The following is a 12,717-nucleotide window of genomic DNA, read 5'->3' as shown; positions in this document are numbered from 1 at the left end:
CTAAATTACTAGAGATTTTAAGAGGATCCATAAGACTTGGGAAATGGATGAACAATAGGCCTTGTACAACCGATTAAGAGAATACATATAAGAAGAAAGAAATTCAAAAATCAATCACCAGAACTGGTAAAAATTGCAATTTACCACTCAAGAAAGTTTTAGAAGCTCTCAACCCCTTAATCACTTTACAAGACAAATTTTAATTTCCAGTGGTAGTCCCACAGCTTGAAACGAAATCATATTCTAAAGCTCCCAGTTTGTCTTTTGTATATAACCCAAATCACTCGAGGAAAGATTTTGGGTATAAGGAATAATCCAAAGGGAGTTGGAATGGCAATGCTCTAAACAAACCCTAATCTTAAGGATATAATTGACACGATCATAATACCAGCAATGGAAGAGACTCACACGTGAGTGAATAATCAAAGACTGTGTAAATAAAAGAGAATTGCTGAAAATTTATACTTCTTGTAAACTCACTATAATTTTAAATTTTCCTATAGAGTCAAAAATAGTGGGATGAGTGAACAAAGTTGACAACGTCTCCAATAAAAATACAACAAGTGGGTGAGTGATAAACTTAGTCAAGTCAGCCAAAGAGACTAGGATTTCAAAAAAATATAATATATAAATATATATATATATATATATATATATTTCCACAAATGATCAAAGCAAGCCAATGGGACTCGAAATTACATCCATGGAGATCCTATGGTAGGGGAAAAAACCTAGTGACTATACAAGTAGCTCGACACAAAGTGTACAAAAGTACAAATATAATAAATGTCCCTACACATGTTCTACAGCATGTTTCCCTCAATAAATTGTGTAACGCAAAAAAACAAAACAAAAAGAATTTATCCATTCTTTAACTATCAATTACATCAAACAAACTGAATGAAATTTTTTTATTTATTGGTGCAATAGCTGAAAATTCACCAACGAATTAGAAGGAAAATGAGCAAGTCCATTACATGAAAGTTCAATGTAAAAAAGAAATGATATTAAATGATCTTACCAGGTTGATGATAAGCATTGACATTGATTAAGCTAGCATAGAGCCCTACTGCACGCTCATACAGCGCAATCATGGCACCCACTGATCGAGGAGTTACTTCCTGCACTGTCACTGTCAGAGACTCTCGATTGTTTGAGTAAAGTGCAGACCTTGTCCCCTGAGAAAATATAGACATCTCATTCAAACTATAGTAATTTAAAGAGTATTAATGAGCAAGAAATATGGGAACAATTCCAAAGGGATCCTAGCAAAAAGCATGTTTAATCACCTCTTCTTATAGTCCACAGAGCATGTAAGGTCCTTACAGTATAAATCGGCTTGCATACTATAACACAAATCAAACATGAAAAATAGCTGACAAAAAAGTATAAAAAGATCATAACTCTTCATACTCCAAGGAGAAGTTTATCTTGCCTCCATTACAATGACCAACATTGGTGTTCCTCAATTAAGCACATTAACCATGGCAAATCTAGAATACTTTTGAAAAAGAAATTAATAAAAACTTAGAAAGAATTCTTACAGATCATGCATGAAAATCACAATAATTTGAATCCCTCTCAGGGCAAACACCTTTTATTGCATGCACTATGTCAAACAAATATTATTTCATTTTTACCCAAACTTAATTCCATCAATAAACTATTAGACCTAACAAGTACAACCACGAAATGCGAGGTTCCAACCTCCAAAGGAGTATGTTAGCTAAGATACCAAAATGTCTGAGAGGAAAGTAGACACATTGTTCCCCATCATAGAACCTGAAGAGGAGGGGATGCACTTGGAAACAGCACTGAGACATTGCAACGTCATCTCCAAAAACACAATGATTTTCAATGATGTTTCCAAGTGTATCACCTCCACTTCAGGTTCTGTAATGTTTCTGAAAACTGAAATGGGTAACTCAATTTTCAGTATGAGAGTGAAACATATCCCAATTTTGTGAAACATTTCAGATGTTACAAAGCAGGTTTCCAACCTGAAAAGTAATCTTCGGACATGAAAAACAACAATGAAAAAAAGACCCTAAAATCAAACTTGACTTGCTTGATCATTTGTGTCATCTTCCAACTCAGAAATATGATACAATTACTCTATAAAGAGAAGATAGTGCTTTGACTATGCAGGATTACTAACACTATTATCCTTGTGACAAAAATCCTGTAAATTGCTCTACCATTTGTTCCAAACATAATAGCAGCAACAGCACATAGCCAACAAAACCTGAAATCTATGTTGCCGGAAATGCCATCCTTCACCCTCTGAAACAGTGTTCATGTTAAAATTGGCAACTAGGGCCAAACTTCACATGGGTCATCTTATTTATGACAGCTGATATTTTTCTTGGATTCCTCTCTCTGAGAGGTGTAGGATTGATCTAAAGATCATCTGATTCTGACATGTATAAATGAAGTTATGAATTTATTTTGATTATGGTCAAATTGTCAAGGTCGGCCAGCAAACTTATGTAGGCTCATTTGGACACACTCATCTTCGCACTTCTCTCCCTCTCTCCTCATTGATTGGGTACGGATTTCTGCGCCTTTCTCTCTCCACACAGCCGAAATTTCAGGAGGCTGAAATTTCAGGATGAAATTTCTGTTTTGGGCGTTGACTACATTCTGGGACAGTTTGACCATGCATTGACCAGCAGTGTTGACCTGTTTGACTGCGTTTTTGGATGAGGTATTTCTGTTTGGACGGGCTGCATTTCTGGGCACAGAAATCGAGGCCAAACATTGACTTTGACCAGCATTGACTGCAGCTAGGGCTGACCGCAGGTTGGCTGTTTGACCAGATTTGGCTAGGCAATTTTAGGGCTGTTTTGAGGGCTGATTCATCTTGTTGTTTGGAGGCCGAAGTTGACTGAAGTTGACAAATTTGTCGAGGGTCAAATCTGCCCTGTTGACCAGCATTGACTTTTCTAGTTAGGGCTATTTTGCTACTATTATAAATTCTCAAATTTGTAAATTGTACTATCTCTCTCCGCTGAACTATTGAAGACTAAAAGAAGATTTGATCAAGGGTTTCCCCACATTGGGGTTTGTCCCTGGCTGGTGCCACATCTTGTGTCCTCTTGTCTTGGCTTGTCTTCTATTGTTTCAATCAGATACAAATCCGGAGAGTTTTTTGTTTTTTTATCTGTTTCGGGAATTATGGATCCGTATCAGGAAAAACGTCATACAGATCCAAAAAACATGATACGGATCACATGATTCTAGAAACAGATCCAAATATTTTGTGTGCAAACTTCCGGGAACAGATTTTGAACATCCAACAACGCTAGAAACGACTTTGCCCTCAAACGTTGGGAACAGTTATGTAAAGTGATTGAGCCTTTTTACCGCCTTTAGGGATCAAACCACTTATTTACCTAATACCCACTTGACGATGAGAAGTTAGCTGTTAGAACACTCAAGTTTTTGGAGTAGCCCGAGCACTGTGGTGCAGCCCCGTGGACGTTTGTGATAACTGGTCAGTGGTTTGAGGCCCGAGCAGGGAAACCGTGGTGCGAGCACTAGTTTCAAGTTTCAACTTTTGGAGTTTGTATACCGTGGCGGCATGGTGCGAGTTGCAAGAGCCTAAGGCCCCGACCTTGTTGGTCAACGAGTAGAGCACAAGCATGAGCCCAAGGCCTCGAGCCTGTTGGTGACTCGGACATCGGGCAGTGGACCTTGTGAGCATGAGCCTGAAGTGAGTCTCATTCCTGTTAAACTGCATAAAACATATATTGAAAGGATATGAAATGTGCATTGGCTATATTCAAAGAGTGTCAAATGTCAGAATTTGTGTGGACACCTGCCTGATTTAATTCTTTCTTGTTATAACCAGCTTATCAATGTTTGCAAATGAAAGCATTGCAACAGGCATATGGCTACTGCCCCCTAGGAATGGAATCTGACAAATCTTTCCTGGAAAGACGTGTTTTCTATATCAAATGCTTAGAGGTGAAAAAGTTTCTTGTCCATATTGCATGGCAACATCTTAGATTCACATGGCTCAGGCCTGACAGTGAAATTGGGATACTTTCCTTAAACTTATGTCACTTGGAACGTGGAAATGGGTTTTGAAAAAGACACTCCCAAATTTTAGGAAACAGTAACAATATCTATGTTTTTATGTATGAGCAGGAAAGATATTTTTTCTATACATAATGTGCATATAGATGTATCGACGAACTTTTGATCTTTGATTCTCCCTAAACTGAAATTTATTTATTGTTTTGTTAGAATTGTTATTTATAGTTTTTAAATTTGGGGGCTTGCCCTTTCATAATCATTGAAAGAACTATAATTTTATCACGTGGAAATGGCATTTCTGTACTGGAATTGAATTTGAAATTTCTTAGAAACATTTCCTAGATTTTTCTATACAGGAGACTTCTAGGCAACATTTGGGAAGTTCCGAAAGATTGTTATTTGAAAAGTTTATCTTAATATGGGTATCAGAGTATTAACCACAATAGAAGTATGCTATCAATTGGAACTTCACATCAAGATTTCTCTCATATCCAATCTTAGATGACTTCACATCAAGTTAAAACAAGTTTCATTGAAGGGGGCAAAATTTGGAGTATTAACCACAATAGAAGTATGCTATCAGTTGGAACTTCACATCAAGATTTCTCTGATATCCAATCTTAGATGACTTCACATCAAGTTAAAACAAGTTTCACTGAAGGGGGCAAAATTGCAAATATCTTATAAGTTCTAGAATCTAGCGTGAAAAGTTAAAACAAATAACAATTATAAATTTTAAAATTATTTGATTTTGAATTTGTAATGTAAATTTTATTTTGCAGTTTCATTTACATCATCATCATGGCAACTTCAAGTTCACTCATTCATGAGGAAGAGGAACATGAAACTGAATCTATCTCTAAAGTTGATCCAAAGTCATGAATTTGGAAATATGTAACTGTTGTAAGGAAGATCCAAGGAGGGGGGTCACTAATATGGGTTTGCAATGAGTGTCAAAAGGAGTTTAAGGGATCATACACTCAGGTTAAAACACATTTAATTGGGTTAAAAGGTAATGGGATTTGAATATGCACTGGCCCACCTAAAGAGAATGGGACAGAGGGAAAAGGTTTAAGCAAGGAAAAACTCGTAAAATATAAAAAACAACAAGATGAGGCAGATGCTCAAGCATATCTCGTCTCTCAATTCAAACAACCAACAAGGTTGGGATCATCTTCATCAAGGCCTCCAATTCTCTCTCATGGACTTGGCAACCCTGGTTCAAAGCGGTCTAATCTGGGCCCGCCTAAAAAGAGTTTTAATAATGATGCTTGAGAGGCAGTAGATACAACTATAGGTCAATGCATTTATGCAAAAGGCCTTCCCTTTAACCTTGTGTGATCTCCTTACTGGGGAAAGATGATAAAAGCGATGAATGAAGCCCAAAATGGTACAAGAGTGTTAATTTTAGGTATGTTCTATGCTAGAGCAATTTATTTCAATTTTCACAGTTAGCTCAATATCTTTTCGAGATTAGCAATCACATCAGCGTTAAAGTAAATTGCAGATAGAACATAAATATAAATTGCAGAAGACAAACCAAGACAAGAGGACACAAGATGTGGCGCTAGCCAGGGACAAACCCCAATGTGGGGAAACCCTTCGTCAATTCTTCTTATATGATCTTCAATAGTTCAGCAGAGAGAGAGAGAGATAGAGATGGTACATTTACAACAAAAGTCGACACTTTGACTTATCTAGATAAGAGGATAGATCATCTCCTAGGATGATGATACATGAGATCAGTTGAAGACATGTTGCTTCAACTGATTCTCCAAGGTGACTCCTTCACCTATCATACTACTGCATCTCGTCATCATGTTGCACCTTATCGTGTTGCACCATGTTGCACCCATCATCACAATGTTGGACATCATGATGTTGTTGTCCCAGTGTTTAGCACTGTTGTACATAGTGCCACTGCTGCACCATGCTTACTGTTGTCCCAATGTACTTGTTGCATTGTACTTGCTAATGTCCATGCTTTACCATGCTGCTACTATCCATGATTCTTCATGTTTGCAGTTGTCCCATGTTGCAGCTGTCCCATGTGTCACCAAGCTTGCAACTGTCCTAGTGTCATTGCAGTTGTCCCATGTATAAGCTTGTTGTCCCATTACATGTTTATTGTCCCTCATATTGCACCTTCATTGAGTCTCACAGAGCTGTATCTTTCATACTGTTGTACTATGCATTATAACGTTCATCCTAAGATACCAAGGTTGCTTGATATGGAGCTATGGCCTGCAGCCTAGCACATAGCAATGCCAATGTAACTAGTTTGAGTTAGGATTGCTGCAATAGTCCTAACGAATTGGCCCGCTGCCTATCACAGTTCAGTTGTCATCTACAGCTCACCTAAAAACAGATTTCCTTACCTTGATTGTTGTCCAAACAACCTTGATTAGGCTCTTGTAGATACTTGGCCTAACAGCCCTACACACAGCTCCTACGCATCCTTTTTTCCCACGCAATAGTAGCCTCTCTCTACGGCTCAAATAGAAGTACCCTAACTATCTTAACTCGGCCTAAACTCCAGCGCCTTGTCCCTTGAGACAACCCTGTTCTTGGGCTTGTTTGCACCCTCAAACAGCCCTCAAACCAATCCGCATCCCCACAACAACTCAGCCTCCAATCTAGGCTCTCCTCGTTGTCCTCACGTTGTCTCTTCTTGTTGCGACTAGGGCATTTTACTTTGTTGCAGCTAGGTCTACTAGATCTGCGGCTAGGGCTCTTTAAGCCCTCCACATGACAGTGGATATTGTTGCATATAGAAGCTCTCCTAAACAATGGTAGAGGATCCTTTTTACTACAGCCAGATCTCCTTCGTGACTGTGTTTTAGGCTTCCTCTGGACAATGCATAGCTAGGGCATCATTATCATCTTCATGTCTGTGGTTTAGACCTTAGAGATTCTTCTTTCCACTAAAACCCAAAACAAGTGGAGAAGAAGAAATCTCAAAAGAGTTATATGTTCAAATGACTTGCAAGGCACTTGTATTTATACTAAAACGTGGAGCACAAGTGGGGGCAGTTGGGTTGCTGGCCGACCCTGGCAAATTGTCCCATAACATAAATAAATTCATATCTCCACGAATACTTATCGGAATCGGATGATCTTTAGATCAATCCTGCACCTCTCGATGAGAGGAATCCAAGAAAAATATCGTTTGCCATTAATAAGATGACCCACATGGAGTTTGGCCCTAGTTGCCAATTTTAACACTCCCTCTCAACTAGGGAGAACTCCATCCGTTGATCCATCTGTCCGACTATACTATCTCTGCCATCAGTGCCTTGCACTGCTCTGCTCTACTTCGCTCTACTTTGTTGAACCATGAAGAAGAAGAATTGATCGAGAATATCGCATACCATTCTCTACTAACCTGAAGTCAGTTTCATATGAGGAGAGTGTGTCATACAACTCTTATTGACCCAAAGTCAGTTTCATTGATCCCAGATCAATATCACAAGAGTGTCTCAAACCACTCATACTGATCCCAGATCAATGGAGGTCATCCTAGCATAGGGAGTATGGTAGATACAACGATGCGTCCATCGATAGTACTACTAATGGTCCCTAACCCCATTTCCCTACTCATTGATCAGATGAGAGGTACTTCCCATGAGTCCCAGACTGCATGGGTAGGATGCCTCGACAGGAGAACTAATCATCATGTCCCACAAGAGAACTAATCATCCTGTCCCACATGAGAACTAATCATCTTGTCCCAATGTTATGAATTATAACAAGTGAGATAAATAAAATTAATATGAATATTAAATAATTAAATATTGGTTATGTTTAATAGTCATTAAGTTAAGTGAAAAGGCATGTCTAAAAGACATGCCCAGTCACGAAAGGACACCTGCTTCGGTATATATAGGTGGGTCCTCATTGTAACATTCATCACTTGTACATTTATATATAAATCAGATGAGAGGTACTTCCCATGAGTCCCAAACTGCATGGGTAGGATGCCTCGACAGGAGAACTAAACACCCTATCCCACAAGAGAACTAATCATCTTGTCCCAATGTTATGAATATAATTCATAACAAGTGAAATAAATAAAATTAATATAAATATTAAATAATTAAATATTGGTTATGTTTAATAGTCATTCAGTTAAGTGAAAAGGCATGTCTAAAAGACATGCCCAGTCACGAAAGGACAACTGCTTAGGTATATATAGGTGGGTCCTCATTGTAACATTCATCACTTGTACATTTATATATATATAATAAAATATTATTACAAAATACCTCGTGCATTTTTACATTAAGTCAACAAGCTATCAATTTTTATGCTTCAATGGTATCGAAGCCATGGAACACAATATAATCATGTGGGTCTTTGAACGTTGTTCACCACACAATGTGCCATTACGTTCACATCCTGATTGCGTTGAGCAGTTTAATAAAATTCAAGAAGTATTTCAGCAATCAGAAAAATCAAGTGCAAAAGTTAAAGCATGTCTAAAGGAAATCAATAGTAAGGAAGATGATAGCAACAGTAACAAAACAGAACAAGGTAAAGCAGGAGAAGAAGATTTTGACCAGAATGATGATAATGAAAATGAAAATGTTGTTGAAAATGATCAAGATAATGATTCTGATGAAGAAACTGATATGAATATGGAAAATTTTGAAGAAGAGGTTATGTCAAATATGGATTATGATAGTGAAGGTGAATATGTGGCTTTGCATGCTTTTGAGCGTCTTAATACCCAGATGCAAAGAGCAATTTTTTATCCTAGCCATAAGCATCTTCCTAAGTATGAGGAGCAGCCTCCAAAAATGCCTGAATATTTTACATCAAATTTTGTAGAATATCTTCATAGGACATTTAATACTTCACAGCTTGCAACTATTCAGTGGGTTGCTATGCATACTGTTGTTGGTACTAATGGAGTTGGGTCTATCAGGTGACACAAGCCTTGGCCTTTCACTTTGGTATCAAACACACTAAGAGAGGAGAGATCTGGTTCAGACAAAAAGGCTGAAAGCTACTCTTTGAAGCAAGAATTTGAGGGAAAAATGAAAATGAACGAGTTCAAGATGATGTTGGAATGTAGCGCAGCCCCTCCCTATGGCAAAATCAAAGGCGCAATTGCTTGAATTGATGAGAAATAATGATGGTGTTGTTGTTATTAGTGGCGAGATTAGGTGTGGGAAAACAACTCAGGTTCCTCAATATATATTAGATAGCCTAAATTTATCAGGTCAAGGGGGTTTTTGTAACATCATATATACACATCCACAGATAATTGCAGCAAATTCTATTGCAGAAAGAGTGGCAGATGAGTGATGTGAGCTACCACCAGGATCTTATGGGTCTTTGGTTGGTGTTATGAACATTATGAGGGGTCCTCAAGTGAGGGTTCTGACAAATCTAGAAAACTTGGATATTGAGCAGATACGAGGTTTGGTTGTAAGTTCTCGACATCCACATATGTTTTCTGTCGGTGATGATAAGCAGGTCAAATGCTGGGACCTGGATTATAACCAAGCTATTCACTCTTACCATGGACATTTAAGTGGAGTTTTATGTTGGGCACTTCACCCGACATTGGATATTCTTTGTACTGGTGGTCGTGATTCTGTCTGCCGAGTATGTGATATCCGCACCAAAGCTCAAATATTTGCACTCTGGCCATCAGAACACTGTGTGTTCAGTTTTTACCCAAGTAACAAATCCTCAAATTGTGACCGGGTCTCATGATATTACAATTAAGTTATGGGAGCTTGCTACAGGAAAAACAATGTCTACAGTCACTGTCATCCTCATGTCCATCCAAACCCAGCCGCAATTCGCATGTGGTTCCACCTCCAACAGCGAAAACCATGGTCGAAAACTTTCGACCAAGCCGCCATACCTTCACCCGTATTCTCCATCACGCGTCCCTGTGTCGCTGACCAATTTCCCGTTGAATCCTTTGTCCCTGACCACATCATTCATGCATCCCTATTCCCGTCACCCTTCTTGACACGTCCAATCCCACCTCTGTTACTCGCAAATCCTTGTCTGTCGTCGAGGACTGCTGCCACGTTCCAGACAAGAAAAACCCTCTCGCTTTTGTGTGTCGCCTTCCAATCGAACAACCTCCCGTCGTTGCAACTAGTGCCTTTGTCCCCATGGAGCCATGATGCCATGATTGGTAGACGTAGCAGGAGCCACGGTATTAACACGGTCAAGGTCAAGGTCAAGGTCAACTGTCATGACCAAGGATTTGTTGATGCAATCGTTCAGCAGAGTTGGAGTTAAATTAATTGAATCAAAGAATTGGAGTTAAACTAATTTAATCGAATACTATATACTATATAATTATAGTTATATATAATACATAAATATATAATATATAATTATATAACAAATATATATGTAATTATAATTTAATTAATTAATATATTTTAATTAATTAAATATATATATATTATTAAAAAAAATATTATTTAAAAAAAACATTATTATATAAAAAAATGAAAAAATAAAAACAACATTATTATTAAAAAAATGAAAAAAAAAATTAATTATAGGGAATATTACTGATGAGCTACATGATGAAACAATGACCAGATTGTATACATCGAGACGCCGGACACTAAGTGAAGAAAATCGACAACATTAAAGCTTTGAGGACAAAGCTTCCGAAGGGAAGGGCTATGTTATGAATATAATTCATAACAAGTGAGATAAATAAAATTAATATAAATATTAAATAACTAAATATAGGTTATGTTAAATAGTCATTAAGTTAAGTGAAAAGGCATGTCTAAAAGGCATGCCCAGTCACAGAAGGAGACCTGCTTAGGTATATATAAGCGGGTCCTCATTGTAACATTCATCACTTGTACATTTATATAATAAATTATTATTACAAAATACCTCGTGCATTTTTACATTGAGTCAACAAGCTATCAGTTTTTATGCTTCACCCAAAGTCGCCTCAGGGGTATCACAAGGGAAGGTTGAGCCATTCACCCTGTACACAGCGCACCATTAGGGGAGGGTGAGTCACCCTATTGTTGTGTGTTGCTCCATTAAGTACCCCAAGCCCCCCAAAGCACAATGCATGCAACATGCAGGACCCTTATAAGAAGGTCTCTCAACGACTCCAAGTCGTTCGGGAAAGTCATAGATTTGACCTTTCCCCAAGGCTTTGACAAAATGTCTGCGCCCTGTACATCAGTCTCAATGCGATGGAGCCTCCTCACTCATCGACTTACCATATCTCAAATAAGGTAGTATCTGATGTCTATCTGCTGGAGCAATCATCGAATACGAGATTCCTCAACAATTGAATCCCCCCTGGTTGTCACAGAGAATCACAGTGGTATTCATCATGTGTACAAAAAAGTCACTGAAGAGCTTCCACAACCAGGCATCTTCACACGAGATCATACTTGTAGCTATGTATCGAGTCCTTATAGCAACCAACTTCCGCTTCCTGCTCATCCATGATATCGAAGCAGAATCCAAAGAGAACCAGCACTAAGAAGTGCTCTAGTGATCCTCCACACTGCCTGCCCAGTGGGCATTCGAATAATCATGCAGCTTCATATTTCCAGCAATGTATCTCAATCCATGAGAGATTGTGCCCCGAAGATATCTCAGAATATTCTTGGCACCAATCCAGTGAGGCTCAAAATGTCTGCGACCTATACATCAGTCTCAATGCGATGGAGCCTCCTCACTCATCGACTTACCATATCTCAAATAAGGTAGTATCTGATGTCTATCTGCTGGAGCAATCATCGAATACGAGATTCCTCAACAATTGAATCCCCCCTGGTTGTCACAGAGAATCACAGTGGTATTCATCATGTGTACAAAAAAGTCACTGAAGAGCTTCCACAACCAAGCATCTTCACACGAGATCATACTCGTAGCTATGTATCGAGTCCTTATAGCAACCGACTTCCGCTTCCTTCTCATCCATGATATCGAAGCAGAATCCAAAGAGAACCAGCACTAAGAAGTGCTCTAGTGATCCTCCACACTGCCTACCCAGTCGGCATTCGAATAATCATGCAGCTTCATATTTCCAGCAATGTATCTCAATCCATGAGAGATTGTGCCTCGAAGATATCTCAGAATATTCTTGGCACCAATCCAGTGAGGCTCAACCAAATATGAGCTCACCATGCTAACTGCAAAACATATATCCGGACGGAAGTTCACCAAGAACATCAATGCAAATGAGTTTATAAAACTCAAAGGCATTTCCCAAATCTGGTTCGGCATCATCATCATATAACTTCCGAAAGTTAAGATCCTCGAGGTAGTCACGGACTTTCAGTTTACCATTCCACATCCGGAATCCAACTCCCTCTTACTTCTACAAGTGAGAGGGTCAGCACCTATTAGAAATAGATCGTTCATAGAAGGTGTCGGTATTTCCAAATCTGGTTCGGCATCATCACCATATAACTTCTAAAAGTTAAGATCCTCGAGGTAGTCACGAACTTTCAATTTACCATTCCACATCCGGAATCCAACTCGCTCTTACTTCTACAAGTGAGAGGGTCAGCACCTATTAGAAATAGATCATTCATAGAAGGTGTCAGTATGAGAGGTCTATCATCCACAACCTTCAAACAATGGTTTGGATCTGCTTCACTCTTAGTGAATCTCAACTTCATTTGACAGCTATCAATCCTCTCATATCAAACT

The 12,717-nt window shown here is 38.6% G+C and overlaps 1 protein-coding gene across 1 annotated transcript in view; it reads right to left on the bottom strand.

Moving 5' to 3' along the window:
* The window catches only part of PGI1 (phosphoglucose isomerase 1), a 142,281-nt gene that overhangs the window by 21,560 nt on the left and 108,004 nt on the right, over nucleotides 1-12,717 (bottom strand). The window contains exon 11 of the mRNA XM_089459301.1: nucleotides 1,022-1,178. Coding sequence (XP_089315427.1) covers nucleotides 1,022-1,178 — 157 coding nt within the window. The remainder of the gene's footprint in view (nucleotides 1-1,021; nucleotides 1,179-12,717) is intronic.

This window comes from Pinus tabuliformis, chromosome 7 (assembly GCF_031772625.1).
Source record: "Pinus tabuliformis cultivar Carrire ecotype Pingquan chromosome 7, CPIR1, whole genome shotgun sequence".
Lineage (NCBI taxonomy): Eukaryota > Viridiplantae > Streptophyta > Pinopsida > Pinales > Pinaceae > Pinus > Pinus tabuliformis.
The sequence above is the reverse complement of the archived record's forward strand: the minus strand, read 5'-3'. Positions and strand labels throughout refer to the sequence as shown.